This window comes from Phytophthora ramorum, assembly GCF_020800215.1.
Source record: "Phytophthora ramorum isolate Pr-102 chromosome Unknown Phyram_PR-102_s0004, whole genome shotgun sequence".
In the NCBI taxonomy this organism is placed as follows: domain Eukaryota; phylum Oomycota; class Peronosporomycetes; order Peronosporales; family Peronosporaceae; genus Phytophthora; species Phytophthora ramorum.
Genome location: NW_027150650.1, coordinates 1,742,525 through 1,758,484, shown reverse-complemented (window position 1 = coordinate 1,758,484; position 15,960 = coordinate 1,742,525). Strand labels below are relative to the sequence as shown.

The window sequence follows — 15,960 nt, the reverse complement described above, 5'->3', positions numbered from 1 at the left end:
TGTATCCTTTACTACGTCTGCTTGTTGAACGAGATGGTCCTCGAGTTTGGCCATGAAGCCACAGCCCCAGTCACTTAAGAGGGTGAACGAGTGTTGGTCACCCCGCAGTTTTCTCTTCCCCATTCGAGAATCTGCGGCGTCAAACAGAAAGCGGCAGCGATGGCTCGGTTCGTGTGGTTCCAGTTGGTAAACGAACGAGGGGATCCGATTTCGTCGGCTGATGCGGTTGAGATGGATGATTCCATAGTGCTTCAATTCCGAGATGCGGTGAAGAACAAATACCGCGAGAGTCTTCTCGCGGGATGTTCAAAGTTTACAAGAACATGGCGGCGTTCTTGACTCGGGTCGGGACTTTAGTGGATGGTCGAGTCGTAGACCAATTACCATTGCAGGCAGGTGCGCAGATCGGTTCATTTGGTGATAACGAGCAGAACTCGTTTATCGTGCAAGTGCCGAAGGTCTGGTTCAAGTTGATGGCTGCCGACACTCACGTGGCTCTCGCAGATGCAGATTCCGTCGCTCTCTCTGAAGAGAGCAGAGTTGAGCAGCTACGGGTTGTGGTGAAGAACATTTATGATGATAGCCTCTTCGCGAGAATTGCTGCTTCGCAACTCAAGGTGTACACGGACTGGAACGCATACAGTAGTGATCCGAAGCAGGATTCTCTGTTAGCGGACGCTACTATTGAAGAAGCTGGCAAAACGATGTCGACTGGGCGGACGAGACCACGAGAGGAGTCAAAAGAAGAAGCCGAGATCCGGCGAAACGGCAAAAAGGGAATGGAAAATGGAGGAGCTCGTATATTCCCTTGATATCTCCAATCTTTTCTTCGTGAACCGAGATCGAGCGACGGCTTCTAGAGTGCCACCAAGCCACGTATGATCGCGGAAATACAGGTGGTTTGGAATGGTCGATTCCTCTTGTAGACCATGTCTTCGGCCTTGGGAAGTCAACTTTCGGCAATGAGTACATTCGAAGATGTAAACAACAATGGGATCGTTTACAAGGAGACAACAAAGTAGAGGGTGGGTTCTTGGATGTTATTCGCAACTGCCACACGATCTCTATCCAATTTGCTCTTTTGGACCTCCTGGATGAAAAAGGGGTATGTGACTTTATGAAAAATGAAAGGAGTTTGATGGCCCGAATCGGTGCTTATTTTGACAAGAACTACGGTATCCGACCTCGTGCACTTGCGCACACGGTTTCGCTCGATGTTTTGTTCAGACACTTGACGAAGGAAGTTGGTGCACTGTTCATTGTGATCGATAAGGTCGGCGCAGCTTTTACGAAAGTCATACCCGGTGATGATGTCTCCAAAAAAAACAATTCATGATGTTCTGCAACGATACTCTGCTCCCGTTATTTCCTGTTGAAAAAGTTGTTTTTCCTGATTGCTGGTCGCGCGCCATCCCTGAACTACGTCAGCTTGAGATCACTGCCAGATCCAGGGCTGAGCAATCGCTCTTTCAAGTTTCAACGACTCAGCCTTCATCTTCTTGGAGCCTCTTCGATTAAAGAAATAATCAAGAGGATTTATTGGGACAACAAGGAAAAGGAGACGATCCAAGAGCACTGTAAACTCGACGACAAGCAAGTGACCGAGGTTGCTCACCATCTTTTCAAAACGACGTTTGGCCACCCGTGGTCGTTGGTCTACGCCTTGCGCACTTGTTGAGTACGCCGCGCTTGATGTACCCGATGCCAAAATTGATTGGAAGGATTTTGATCGGCGCTTGCGGATTTACAAGGCACCTCTTCGACGATTGATGAATTGTGCAATCGAACAGAAGTCAATGGACTTGTCAGAGATCTGGACGGACTCGGGAGACAAAGCAATCGCGTTAGACACCATCGCCAACGGTTTTGGTATTGCGTGGGATGGGACAGTGGATACTGCGAAGCTGTACATGCCGTCGTATATCCAGAACGTGATATTGGCGTCCGTCTACTTGGTCAAATACATCCTTGGAAAACTCGTACCTGCAATTGGCCAAGTATCGATTGACTACCTGGACATGTTTGAGCTGCTTTTCTTGGCACGCTTCAAAGAGCTATGTCAGAAGGAGGCTTCCCAGCTTCTTTACCGAGAATCAGGAGTTTGGGCGCTGCACAGGAGTGCACCTCGCGACGTCGACGTATTGGATGCCGAAAATAACAAAGAGTGGGAACAAGTCGCCCACGCTGGCCACAGCCACCGCACAACCAGATCACTTGGATTCCTTCATGGCGGAAATTGATAACCTTGTGATTGACGAACGTCGAGTGAATCTGACACCGTTTTCGAAGTCAGCGTCGCCAGACATCCTGCTAGTGACGAAGGTACATAACAAACCGCTGACGGTGGGTCTGGTTGTTAAACAATGTATCCGCACCGAGGTCAAGAGGACGACGGTGGAAGACGAGTGTGATCAGTTCAACAGGATGTTTGAATCCAAAGAGGGCCGACTGAACGTACTGGTCGTGTGCGCTACGGTATATTCTGCCGAGCTAAACAAGAAATTTGAAGCAGAGGATCGTTCGGTCTCAAAGTCGGCCATTTATCTCAGTGGTGCCTTCAAGCAAATCGACGAGGTGATTCTGCTGAATTTTTCGACTCCAGAGAACTGTGCCGAGTTTTTTGGGACCCAAGGGGAGGACACGCTCATGAATGTGTTGGAGAGTGCCATCGAGAAAGCCCCGGTTCAATATATCAACCATGTGTAGAACTAATCGGGCGAGTTCGCTCGGCAAGCGCTCGTGGGGAAAGCGTGATGGAGAGCTGGTAGTGCCGTTAATTTGGCGACAGTTTGATTTTACAGACAGAAAGACGTAGGCGAGTAAAGGCGTGACTTTGGGTCAAATGACGAACTGGACGACTTTCACGGGTGAACAAGCTTGCTTCACTTGACCTTTCAAGCTTTGGCTTTCATTTTCTCGTAGCGTTCCAAGCTGATGAAGCATTTTGCAAAGGTGGCGACCGCTTGCTAGGCGCCCTGTTGCACTTAACGCCAGGCACTCGCCGCATCGTGTCTGTCAAACATATATATTCCGCAGTGCCCCGGTCCCCTAACGAAAGCTCTTTGAACGTGAAGAACTCCATATAGTTGTCGTTGGTAACTGCGCGCACGTGTGTGTCGGTCGGAGAGATGGTCATGTCCGGTTCGGATCACCGCAGATGCCTGTGTGGTGCAGCATCGTCTTCTTCTCATAAACTCCTTGCGTCGTCTTGCTTGGTCTCCGTTAGGTTGTCCTGTAGTCTCGAATCTAGACTGAATCGGCGGTGCATGGTTGCTAGAAGGGTTGGAGGTGTCGTGAAGCTCCTCATTCTGGCCGTCCGAGGGGAAGAGACCCTCAGCCGTAGCTTCCTCGAACGAGTATTTGTCCAGGAAGGACAGCGCCGCCTCGAACACATCGTCCAGCAGAGCTATTGGGCAATGTTCAGTCTATTGGTAGTCTATATTACTGGGTAGTGTTGCCGGCTGCAAGCACTTGGTCCACCAGTGCGTTCTCGATGAACTCTCGGTGTGCTCGCAGGTTTTGTCCGGCGCTGACAATCATGAAGTTTGTGATTGCTCGAACGTCGTCGTGGCCGTATCTGCTCTCGGCCTCTTGGTCAAGGGAGATCATGTAGCACAGCTGCAGCACTGTCAGCTCGCGGTCCGGGGTCGAATCCGCAGAGCGCTTGGTAATTGCGTACCCTCGCAAGTGATACGTCAGGCCACGAAGCTTCTTGTTTTTGATCTCGATGGGGATTGCGTGCGAGACCCAGACGATGACGTCGCGGTCTTCTTCGACGTAGCGTCGGATCACCTGCTTGACTTGGATGTCGGCTCGCGAGCTGGCAGAGTAGATTTCCTTTTTGAAGTCTGCTATGATCGTGTAGGGCTCGTCGAGATCCTGTTGTTGGAGACCCTCAAACTGTTAGCACATGTCAATTATCACGACTGATCCTTTCGACGCTTACCTTTTCTGCTTTCTCGTAGAGGCTGCCATTTCCTAGGTGTTTCTCCACGCCTTTGAAGTGGTTCCACGCCGCTTCCGTGGCAGCGCGGACATCAAACGGCAGCACCTTGTAGCTTGACAGCTCGAAGAAGTTGCCATCGACACCTTCGCGCACGTGGAGGTCGAGAGGAGACACGGTCATACCGGCCAGGCCATTCGCCATGAATACTTCGTTCACTTTCCTGTACGAATCGTCAAGGCGACCAAAGAGTTCTTGAAAGTCGCCCAAATCCCCGCGTAAGTCCAACACCTCAACGACGTGGTGTTTCGAGCACACCAAGGTCATCAGCGACGAGCACTCGTTCGTCTGGGGACATCAAAACGAATAGCAGTCAGTTTCCAAAGGATTCCCAAGACCCGAGCGCTTTACCAACTGCGTCGCTCGTCTCTGCATCAGGCTGCGCAAGCCACCCGCCACCTTCTTCTGACGCTCAATAGCAAGCCTCAGCAGCACATTGTTTCGCTCCGTCTCTTCTCGCCTTCGCTTCTGCTGACACGCCAGTTGCTGCCACAAACCACCGGTTACCTGTACTCCTGCCTTCTTGACCAGTACACGCGGCTTCTCCCCCTTTGGGCTCTGTAGCACCTCCAGATCGAGCTGCAGCCTCTCCATTTGCTCTCGCAAGAACGCGATCTCCCTGGACCGCTCGTTGCGCGCTTTGTTGGCGTCTCCATAGACGCCAGCCTTGCGCAGCTGCTTTCTCCTCTTATTGAGCTCCGCCTTCCGTCTCTTTTCCTCCTCTCCACGCACTTGTCGGCCACGTGAACCCCTCGTCTTCGGCTTGCAACTGGCGGCGGGCGTCGCAGTAGACGACGGCTCAGCTTCTGCTGCTGCAGTATCGGATGCAAACTCGTCCAGGAGCGACAGCGCGGCCTCGAAGGCGCCGTCGTCTTCCTGCAGGAAGGCCATTTGCCACGCACTCGTGCACTCTAAAATGTTTTTGTTTTTTTATAAATGAAAATGGGCTACTGCTGCGTGCGACGCGGTAGAGATTTGTCGATCAAAGTGTTCTCGATGCGCTCACGATGCGCGCGGATGTTCTGCATTGTGGTGGCGACGAGGAAGTTGAGGAGTTCGTGCAGGTTCGTTGGGTCGCACCTCATTGCGGCGTCTTGGTCCAGAGACACCAGATAGCACAGCTGCAGCACCGACACCTCCCGATCTGGCGTGGATTCGGACGAGCGCCTCGAGACGGCGAAGCCTCGAAGGTGGTAGGTCAGCCCACGGAGCATCTTGTGCTTGATCTCGATGGGGACCGCGCGCGAAACCCAGAGTACTAGGTCGCGGTCTTGTTCCACGTAGCGCCGGATGACTTGCTTCACCTTGATGTCGGCTCTGGAGCTCGCCGAGTAGACCTCCTTCTTGAAGTCGGCGATGATGGTGTACGGCTCGTCGAGGTCCTGTCCAAACCACACGAACCATCAGAGAGTATACGGGTGACGCTGCTGGCTCTTGACTCACCTTCTCCGACTTCTCGTACAGACTGCCGTTGATCAAGTGCTTCTCCACTCCCTTGAAATGGTTCCAAGTCGCTTCAGCGGTTGCACGGACATCGAAAGGCAACACTTTGTAGCTCACGAACTCGAGCGACTTGCCATCGAGACCCCTGTGCACATGGACGTCGCCAGGGGGGATCGCCATGGCCATCAGACCGCTCGCCATGAAAATGTCGTCCATCTTTTGGTATGCGTCGTCAAGGCGTCGGAAGAGTCCTCTGAAGTCCTCCATATCCCCACTGAAGTCTAGCACATTCACAGCCTGATGCGTTGGGCACGCCGTAGTCACCAGAGACGCGCACTCGTTCGTCTGCACCAAGCAAACGGCAAGCCAAGCTAGAACGTTAGTCAGGTTGCTCCTTTTCCCATCAGAACCAAGTGTCTTACCAGCTGAGCTGCTCGTCTGTGCATGATGCTCGTCAAGCTGTTCGCCACATTCCGTTGGCGCTCAACGGCGAGCCTCAAAAGCACGTTATCACGCTCTGCCTCCTGTCTGCGGCGCCTCTGCTGATCTGCCACTCCCTTCCACAAGCTACTGCTGATCTGAGACTCTGTGCTCGGCACAGTCGTGCTCATCTCCTTGCCCTCGTCTTGCTGTTGACTTTGTCTGGTCTGTAGAATCTGTAGATCCACTTGCAGCTTCCCCATTTGCTCACGGAGGTGCGCAATCTCCCTTGAACGCTCGTTGCGCGCGCGGTTCGCGTCTCCATACACTCCAGCTCTGCGCAGCAACTTCCTCTTCTCATTGAACGCAGCCTTCCGCTTCTCCTTCTCGTCACTCAGCCCCTGCTTCTTGGTCAGCTCCGGACGGGCGTCAGGGACGTATATCGCGCCGTTCATGGGGTCCAGGCTCGAAGAACTAGTGGTCACAGACGAGGAGCCTCCGTCTACTGCCACGCCGGCCGCAAACTCGTCCAGCAACGCCAGTGCTGCCTCGAAGGCGTCGTCGTCGTCTTGCAGGAACGCCATGAAGCACTATTGAAATGGACTATTTATTGCATGCGACGTGCTACAGATCCGTCGATGAGTGCGTTCTCAATGCGCTCCCGGTGCGATCGGATATTTTGTGCAGTGTTCACCATCATAAAGTTGGTCAGCGTGCGTAGATCGGCTGGGTTGCACCTCATTGTAGCGTCTTGGTCCAGAGAAACGAGCGAGCATTGCTGAAGCACAGACTGCTCTTCGGTTGGTCTTGACTCGGGCGACTTCCTGGTGACTGCGTAGCCTCGGAGATGGTACGCCAACCCACGCAGCATCTTGTGTTTGATCTCGGCGGGTGCGACGCGCGCGACCCAAATCACGACGTCCCGGTCAGTCTCCACATACCGCCGCACCACTTGTTTCACTTGGATATCTGCTCGAGACGTGTCGGAGTACAGCTCCTTGGTGAAGTTCTCAATGATCGTGTACGGGTCGTCCAGATCCTGCATGTAACAAGCAAGTTAGGTAGCCCAGGTGTTTTAAAACAAGGGACGCTCAGAACTCACCTTTGCAGTCTTTTCGTAGAGACTGCCGTTGCCAAAGTGCTTCTCCACTCCCTTGAAGTGCTCCCAAGTCGCCTCGGCCGCCATTCTCATCGCAAAAGGCAGCAGCTTGTGACTACAGCACTCAAGGTATCTACCGTCGACATTTTCACGCATGTGCACGTCCCCAGGGGGGAGCGACATGGCAGCCAAACCGTTGGCAGTGAAAAGAGTATCCACCGCCTGGTAGGCGTTTTCAAGGTGTCGAAAGAGGACTCGAAAGTCCTCCATGTCTCCGTTGACATCCAAAAGATTCACATCATGGTGCGTCAAGCTTGGGCGGCTCGTCAACGACGTACACTCCTTTGTCTACAGCAGTACGCATCATAAATTACAACCCGATGAGTACACCACCGCATGAACACGAAGGAAGACGTTGACGCGTAGAGCAGAAGGCCTTACCACCTGTCGTGTCCGCTTTTGCATGAGGTCTCGAAGCCCTTCGGCAATCTGGCGCTGGTGCTCCACAGCAACTTTCAAGCGGATGTTGTCCCGCTCTGCGTCTTCACGACGGCGTCGCTGTCGCAGTGCCAGCTCCTGCCATGCTGAGGGTCCCAACGAAGGCGAACTGATCAAACTTCGTGGTCTCTCCTTAGTCTCCATCCTCGTTAGCACCTGAACGTCCACTTGAAGCTGCTCCAGTTGCTCTCGAAGCTGGAGAAGCTCCAATCGCCCTGCGTTGCGGACGCGGTTTGGATCCCCATAGACGCCAGCTTTACGCAGAAGTCTCCTCTTTTCGTTGATTTGGTCCCGGCGTCGCTGTTTGTGAGCGTCAGGGCTGAATACCACGGGCGTTGTAGGGCCGTGAAGCCGCACCGAGTTGTCCGTCACGCAGGAGGGACGCCCCGCAGCGTCTTCATCGCAAGAGAACTCGTCTACGAAGGACAGCGCGGCTTGGAAGACCGTCTCGTCGTCGTCCAGGAGGGCCATAATGCAACGGAAATGACAGGGTTTGATTAATGTACGCCAGGCAAGTCTAGAGCTCGATCGACCAAGGCGTTCTCGATCAACTCGCGATGCGTTCTCATGTTCTACGCCGTGTGGATGATGGGGGTCTTGGTGAGGGCGTGCGGGTCTCGTTCTGGTCGAGAGAGACGTGGGAGCGCAACTGCAGCGCCTTCCGGTGTCGAGTCCGGTGACCTTTTCGTCGGCATCTTGTGGAGTCGGCACCGCACGGTTCACAAAGACGCTGGCGTCGCGATCAGCTTCGACGTAGCGCTGTAACACTTGCTTCGCTTGGATATCCGCCCGAGCGATGGGTCTCAAGCGTACATTCCTGGCGTTTGATTCATTCCACCGATGCTTCTGGCGTGTAGCCAATTCCTCCCAAAGGTTTTCCTGCAACGCTGAGTCTGTTAACTCCATTGCGTCTGCCTTCCATGGTCTCTCTGACAAACCTGCAGACTTGTGTTTCTCTCTCTGCTGCAGAACCTGCACGTCGATTTGGAGCCTTTTAATTTGCTCCCAAAGGAAGGCGATCTTCAGGTCACCGTAGACGCCTGCCTTGCGCAGCATATTCCTCTTCTCGTTAATCTTCGCCTATTTATCTAATTGTGATGCTGCAGTCTTGCTATCGAGCTGCTACACGAGCGACGGAGTATCGGCATAGTCTCGCCGAAGCTCGGTGTTTGAATGCCATTCACCGAGGAGGACACGTTTTCTGCTGCGTCATTGAACGCGAACTCCTCGAGTAAGGACAGCGCCACCTCTAAGGAGATGCCCTTCTGCGGTGGTCTGCTTCCCTTACTGCGTGTACATGTATTGCGCCATTACCTGGTCGGCTAATGCGTTCTCGATCAAATCGGAGTGAGCTCGTGTGTTCTGCGCTGTGTGGACGGTAAGGAACTTGGTGAGTCCTCGCAGACTGATTGGATCGCACGCTGCCGCGGCCTCTTCCTGGTCGAAACACACGACAGTGCATAGTTGCAGTATCGACAGCTCGCGTTCGGGAGTCGACATCGGTGCCCGCTTTGTAACTGCGTAGCCCTGCAAGTAGTACGTCAACCTGCTGAGCAGCTTGTGCTTGATCTCGACAGGTACTGCGCGGTAGACCCGGATCACAACATCGCGGTCGGCTTCGACATATCGGCGAATGACCTGTTTGACTCGGATATCCGCCCTAGCATTACCGGAATACAGCTCCTTAGTGAAGTTTTCGACGATGGTATATGGTTCGTCTAGGTTCTGTTCCAGTTTACCATGCCACCGAATTAGTCGCAGACCGCACCCGGGTGAGGGCATTCACTACTGTACCTTGGCCGCCTTGTTGTACAGGTTTCCATAGCCGAGATGCTTCTCCACTCCCTTGAAATAGGCCCACGTGGCTTCGGTCGTTGCGTTCAACTCGAAAGGCAAAATCTTGTAACTAAAAAATTCGAGACAGCGGTACTTGCCGTTGACGCCTTCACGCATATGAACTTCAGTTGGAGATATGGCCATTGCAGCCAGGCCATTCGACTCGAAAATGGTGTCCATATCTCTGTAGGAAGCTTCGAGATGGCGAAGCAGCCGCCCGATTTCACTACTTTCTCTGTCGATGTCCAGTGCTTGGACGATGTGGTGTTTAGTGAAACGAGGGCCTACAAAAGAGGAATACTCGTTCGCCTGTAGAGAAACAAGGCATCGTCATGTTAGCCTCGCATGAACTCCGCACACAGCGTTTGTTAAGACATCAGCAAAAGGGCACTCCAATAAACACATACCAGTTGAGTCGCTCGTCTTCGCAGGAAGCTACTGAGGACGTCCGCTAAGTTCTGATGGTGTTTCACTGCGAGCTTCAAGCGTGCGTTCTTCTCCTCTGCTTCTTCACGTAGCTGCTGCTGTCGGCCAGCCAATTTCTCCCACATGCTGGGAATCTGCGATGAGGAGTCCACCAAGACTAGCGCTCCCCTCTGCTGTGCTTCACGTACACGACATGCTCCTTTGGGCGAGGCTGGCAACGACCGATTTCTCTCTTGTAAAGCCTCGATATTGATGTGGAGCTTCTCTATTAGCTGGCGGAGGTAGGCAATTTCTCGCGGTTGGGCGTTGCGCGCGCGGTTGGGGTCGGCATAGACACCCGCTCTTCGTAGCAGCCTCTTCCTCTCGTTGACTTCCGCCCTCCGTCTTGCTATTTCTTCGCTTGAACATGCTTTTGCTCGCCTTTTGGGTCGGGGCGCCTGCACGCAGTCGTCCAACCGAGGTCTCGAGTCTGACACCGGTACATCGCGGTTCTCCGTCGAGATATCCTTCCTCTGCGGGGACTGAAACTCTTCTACGAAGGCCAGGGCCGCCCTCAGCACTTGGTCGTCGTCTTCCAGTTGGAACGCCATGCTTCCGTCGCAGCCCGGCGCCTTGCGTGGCAGCAGACGAACGGGTAAATGAACGGACCTCCCACAGACTCTCTTCTCTGTACAGCCGGCCGTCTCTTACCAGATGATGATCGGATGCCGTGCATGAGTCTCACTGACAAGTCTGCCCCATTGGACGCTGTTGTAAGCATGACAAACGCATCCTTTGTTTCGGGCAGGTGACAGCCACATATTGCTCTGAGGTGCAAATACTTTCACATGTTTGGTAAATTCTTACTGCAGTTGCTGTCTCAGAACTCGATCGGCCAGAGCGTTTTCAATAGTATCGCGGTGGGCCACGATGTTCTTAGCTGCGTGAACAATCAGGAAGTTGGCGAGAGTGCGAGCGCTCTCGGAGGTGTACGTCGTGTCAGCTTCTTGGTCGAGAGAGATTCGTGAGCATAGCTGAAGCTGCGTCAGCTCTTGAGTTACTGTCGAAGCCGCTGAGCGCTTCGTAATTGCATACCCGAGGAAATTGTAGGACAAACCAGAGAGAAGTTTATGCTTGACCTCGACAGGTGTGGCGTGCGAAACCCAGATCACGATATCTCGGTCCACCTCGACGTACCGTCGAACCACTTGCTTCGTTTTGTAGTCTGCACGTGAACTGTTGGAGTAGATTTCGATTGAGAAGTCCTCGACGATCGTGTAAGGCTCGTCGAGGTTCTGTTTCGCCAGCATTTACCGCCAAAGTGCAAATAATAGCTGTTAGCTGAGCTCCAAGAATGGATACAACATTCTTCAAGTTTGACGCACAAACCTTGGCTGCCTTCTCGTAGATATTGCCGACTCCGAGATGCTTCTCCACTCCTTTGAAGTGATCCCAGGCAACCTCGGTAGCAACTTTCACCTCGAATGGCAAGGCTTTGTATGTGGAAAACTCGAGGTACTTGCCGTCCACGCCTTCGCGCATATGAACATCACCCGGAGAGATAGTCGATCTTGCTAAACCGTTAGCTTTAAAAACTGCATCCACATCCCTGTATGCATTGTCGACGCGTTTGAACAGCCCTCGAAAGTCATCAATGTCGCCGCAAAAATCGAGCACATCGACAGTATTGTGTCGTGAACAGCACAAGGTCATCAAAGAGGCATATTCATCCGTCTGAAAGCACGAACAGCAAATCTCGTAGTCAGTGACATTATAGAAAAACAAAAACAAGAGACACACTACCAATTGGCTGGATCGCTTCCTCATTAAGCTTTCGAGGGTGCTCGCCACCTTCTTCTGTCGCTCCACCGCCAATTTCAAGCGGATATTGTCCCGTTCTGCTTCTTCTCGGCGACGCTGCTGTCGCAGAGCCTGTTCCTGCCACATACTGGACAGCTGCGACTTGCAGTGTCTCGAGACCACCGCAGCATGCACCACCCCATTCTGCCCTTGACGCTGCCTGCTCTGCAGAACCTTCAGGTTCAGCCGCAGCTTCTCCAACTGCTCGCGCAAGAAGGCGATCTCTCGCGTTCGCTCGTTGCGAGCGCGATTTGGGTCGCTGTAGATGCCCGCTTGGCGCAGCAGCTTCTTCCTTGCATTGGACCTCGCCTTGTTGGTCAGGGACTCGCCCGTTGCGGCGTGTGCTTCGCCTTGTTGAGGCTCGCTTCTATTCGACGATAGGTCGTCACGGGCCTTTGGCGCTTGCTCGTGTTCCTGGTGGCAATCTGCAGCATCCCGGGTCGTCCACGTCTCCTTCGTCATTCCCTCGTCGAGTTTGAACTCGTCCACGAAAGAAAGCGCCGCCTCGAAGGCCTGCTCGTCGCCATCGTCCAGCAAGAACGCCATGCTCGGCGGACTGTCTCAAGAATGACCTTCACTCCCAGCACCCTTGACCGTACAGTCAAACACTTATCATAGAGCACGGATATATCATAGAGCACACTTTCCGAATCCCTACAGAACTCGAAGTACGCTGCCCAAGAAACGCCGTCCGCGACTAACCACATTAGAGAAGTCCCAGTTTCGCATGCGATACCAGAAAGGGGAGAGAATTACCCAGCTGCATCGAAGCTCGGGACACGCCCGCAGCACGATCGACTCCATCGTCCACGCCCAGCCCAAACAAGACGAGTCGAATTCAGGTAAACCCTATCGGTGGACCCCCATGCGTTTCGTGGTGGGAATGCTGAAACGAGGTCTTAAGCATCACACAAACTCAATCGCTCAAGGATATCGCAAAGCTTATGGGGGTCAACCGTCGAGTATTTGGCCGCATGGAGCAGGACATACTGTGCAGACTACAAACTACAAACTACAGTTGTAGACTACTGATTTTCTCGCGACGAAGCTGCACCTCAGTAGCTCATCGATTTGCTCGACGGCGCAGAGACCTCAGTGGATATCGCTATGTTCATCTTGACGCATCCTGAACTGACAGACGCTATCATCCGTGCCTCCCAGCGTGTCACGGTTCGTGTTCTCGTTGATCGGGCACATGTCTCCGAGAAAAGCTCAGCTATGATGATCGAAAACGGGTCAACGTTCGTTTCAATCAAAGGTCCCAAACTCATCCACTGGAAGATAGCGATTATCGACGGAGACATATTGACGATGGGAAGCTGCAATTGGAGTGTGGGAGGAATGACGATGAATTGGGAGCAGACTGTTGTATTGCGTGGTCCTATTGTTGGGGCACACGTCGTTGAGTATGACGGTCTGTTGCCTTGCAAAACAACTGGAAAGTTGAGTTAGATACCCGCGGTAATTTTCATCTGTAGCGTCAAGCGATGGTGAAAGCAGTGCAGCAGCGGGTACTCCAGCCTGGCAAAGTAGACTAGCAAGTCGACTCGAACGGCACTTTCTTACGCGAGGCCGGGTTGACAACGGCGTAGCCGTACTTGTGTACACAACGGTTTCCTCTAGTATCAGGGCGAAGCGCAACCAGTCAAGAGAAAAAAACTGCGAGAGGAAAGTTGTGGATGTAGAAGAGGTCGACGATCGCTTCCAGTTCCCCAGTCTCCGACGGCGTCAGTGCGACATACAGCGTTTCCCGAACCGCATGTCGGATCAAATCCTGCAGCCGCGAGCACTTGCCGGCAAAATGCCCTGCACAAGGCGATGGCAGCGAAACCAGCAGGATATCCTGTTCCAGGAGCAGCACGTGTCCAAAAGCAGCGCTTCACGTGGTGGAGAGCAATCGAAATCTGTGGTCGATTGCGCTCCATGGACACAACGGGTCCAGTATTTGCAGTAAACACGAGTCACGTAGTGATCACCCACCGCGTCCAGTTTCCAACGGGTATAACCTGTAGCAGCGTGGTGTCATTCCCAGACCTTCCAGCAACCGAATCCGATGGACCGTGTGTCAAGCATATTCGCGTCCGACGTGATCGAGCACGTGCTGCCACGAGCGACCGGCGGCGGCGGCGGTATGTTCATCAAGGCGCTGCCGCCAATCCCACCGACGCGAGCCGCTGCATTCAATACGCCGAAGGCAACAAGCCTGGCGCAGCAGACACCTCTCGACTATCTGACGGAAGCATCGCTCGCTCGACGGGCGACCAAAGACTCACACGGCACCTACGAAACGCTCCCGCCGACGCAGCATGAGGCCGCTAAGCCTCCAGTGATTCCGTTTGCTTCTTCGACACCAACCCAGTCACTCCCGCAGCCGACAGCTACATCCAGGACGGTGCCTTCTGTCAAAACAATCTGGAGCCCCGGATCAAATGCCGCAAAGTTTAAGTGCAAGCGAATTCGTATCAAGACCCCCCTCCGGCGCGAACAGTGCCGCGCGAATCAGGCTCGCTACAGGAAGAAACAGTCGGAGCAGGCGAAGGAAGTTGAGACCAGCGTAGAGCAGCTCCAGCGCGAGATCCCGATTCTGGAGATGCAACACAGCCGACTCATTTTAAACGCCAAGTCGAGCGCGTGGTATGTAGTGGTCGAGTACTTCAACCTCTTTCGCAACGGAACTCGACTTAGCCACCAGGTATCCCCTGGTCCAGAGGCCTGGCTCCACAAGTCCGAAGCACAGCAGCAGCTCGTGTTCCTGCAGACATCCGTGGCAAGCGACGTGATGCTGGGAGAGCGGCGAGGCGTAGATGCGCTCGTGGAGCAGTGGGAACGGTGCACAAGCTACTTTGACGACCTGCAGTTCCAGCTGGAGCATATGACTAGAATCTCCGACGACTTCACTACGGCCACCGGCTCCCTCAACGTGACGATCTCGAGCTCGACCATGCAAAACATGTTTCCGCACCTAAAGAAAGGCGACGGAGGCCAGTACAACACGAGCCAAGAAGACAAGACCGCCCTTTTGAGGTCGAAGCTGCTGGGCCAGCGTCTTTGTCTCCCGTGCCGCCTCTGCTTTGAATGGGATGAAGCGAGCAAACGAGTGGTGCGATTGGAGACTACAGTTGACTTCCTATCCTCGCTTCTCCACTTGCTGGGGACGATCGATGATGCAGCCTTCGTGCTGGAGCACGCGCTCATAGCGCAGGACGGTGCCATCGGTGAGATTGAGGAATGAGTAACTGCTTTTCATCCTACACTAGTTTCAAGGTAAAGCTACATCCATCTATAAATAATGTACCCATTCCAACCTACATATCTCATTTCAAGGAATAGTTGCGCCACATCACCAATCAGCCTCTGCTTTCCTCGCCGCCATGGACAAGTTCTCGTACCCGGAGTATTACGACTTCCCTCCCTTCTTCACGTACGTGTCCGCATTGCCGCAACCTATAAAAAATACTGGGTCCTATATAGTGCTCGGAAAAAAATATAATATAATAAATAAAAGTTGTATTTTACTACCACAATTATTATTATTGTACTACACTACTGGGCTGTATTAATGCTATTTGCTGACAATACATGTACTCAGTAAAGGACATAGTGAAGCCAAGTTTTTTACGTAGAGTCTCCCTCCTCCAGTGATTTTATCCAAACGACAGTGACAGCTTGGGCGGGTTACTAGCTCATTCTATCATATCCCAGCAACTCCTCCTCCTCCCCAAACGATGGCCAAGAACGCCGACATCTGCCGCGTGCTCTTCGCCGCTCTCCCCGACCATGCAAGTACTGCGGTACGGTGTGACACCAGCTTCCCTCTAGTGGCTACGGCAACCTCATGAGCCACCTGAAGGACAAGAACGCCGAGTACGAGGCCGACTACCTCGCGCACGCCAGCTCGCACGCCGGAACTCTGCACTCCTTCGGCTTTGTCAACGACAAGATCGCTAACATCTACCATGGGTGGTCGACCGCAACATGCCTCTGTCTGAGGTCGACCAGCCTCTCACCCGCTCCATGTCGCGTCTCAAGCCAATCTGCTCGAAGACGTTGAAGTGGTACATGGCCGAGACAACCAAGGCCGTCGAGCGAGCGATTGCTGCCATCATCCCGTCGATCTTTGGCGTCATGTACGACGGCTGGTTGTGCTTTGCTGAGCACTTCGTGGCCACATACATTGTGTTTTGGCGCGATGACCAGCTGCACTGCGTGCTATTAGCGGTGGCCCCACTTGACGAGGCGGACCAGTTGGCCGCGTCTCACGTTGCGTTCATTCGGAACATTTTGGCCATTTATGGCCAATCTCCAGCGCACTTACGCTTTTTGATTGGTGACAACTGCGCCACCATTCAGCTGACGGCGACGATGTTCGGCATTCCATTGGTTGGCTGCGCTTCCC

The 15,960-nt window shown here is 53.5% G+C and overlaps 5 protein-coding genes across 5 annotated transcripts; 3 read left to right on the top strand and 2 right to left on the bottom strand.

The window, feature by feature from the left end:
* Positions 1–302: 302 nt before the first annotated feature.
* KRP23_5157 (uncharacterized protein) lies at positions 303–812 on the top strand (the record flags this gene model as incomplete). Its single annotated transcript, XM_067890195.1, has 1 exon — positions 303–812. The coding sequence occupies one exon, from the start codon at positions 303–305 to the stop codon at positions 810–812; it is 510 nt and encodes a 169-aa protein (XP_067746761.1).
* Positions 813–2,145: 1,333 nt separating this feature from the next.
* KRP23_5156 (uncharacterized protein) lies at positions 2,146–2,706 on the top strand (the record flags this gene model as incomplete). Its single annotated transcript, XM_067890194.1, has 1 exon — positions 2,146–2,706. The coding sequence occupies one exon, from the start codon at positions 2,146–2,148 to the stop codon at positions 2,704–2,706; it is 561 nt and encodes a 186-aa protein (XP_067746760.1).
* A 1,529-nt stretch (positions 2,707–4,235) lies between these two features.
* KRP23_5155 (uncharacterized protein) lies at positions 4,236–7,430 on the bottom strand (the record flags this gene model as incomplete). Its single annotated transcript, XM_067890193.1, has 9 exons — positions 4,236–4,291; positions 4,355–4,382; positions 5,341–5,385; positions 5,447–5,497; positions 5,771–5,791; positions 5,869–5,884; positions 6,847–6,905; positions 6,969–7,313; positions 7,407–7,430. The coding sequence occupies 9 exons, from the start codon at positions 7,428–7,430 to the stop codon at positions 4,236–4,238; spliced, it is 645 nt and encodes a 214-aa protein (XP_067746759.1).
* Positions 7,431–9,667: 2,237 nt separating this feature from the next.
* KRP23_5154 (uncharacterized protein) lies at positions 9,668–10,315 on the bottom strand (the record flags this gene model as incomplete). The annotated part of the gene is made up of 1 exon (XM_067895862.1): positions 9,668–10,315. One exon carries the CDS (start codon positions 10,313–10,315, stop codon positions 9,668–9,670), a length of 648 nt encoding a protein of 215 aa, XP_067746758.1.
* Positions 10,316–13,617: 3,302 nt separating this feature from the next.
* On the top strand, positions 13,618–14,796 carry KRP23_5153 (bZIP transcription factor 1; the record flags this gene model as incomplete). The annotated part of the gene is made up of 1 exon (XM_067890192.1): positions 13,618–14,796. The coding sequence occupies one exon, from the start codon at positions 13,618–13,620 to the stop codon at positions 14,794–14,796; it is 1,179 nt and encodes a 392-aa protein (XP_067746757.1).
* Positions 14,797–15,960: the final 1,164 nt, after the last annotated feature.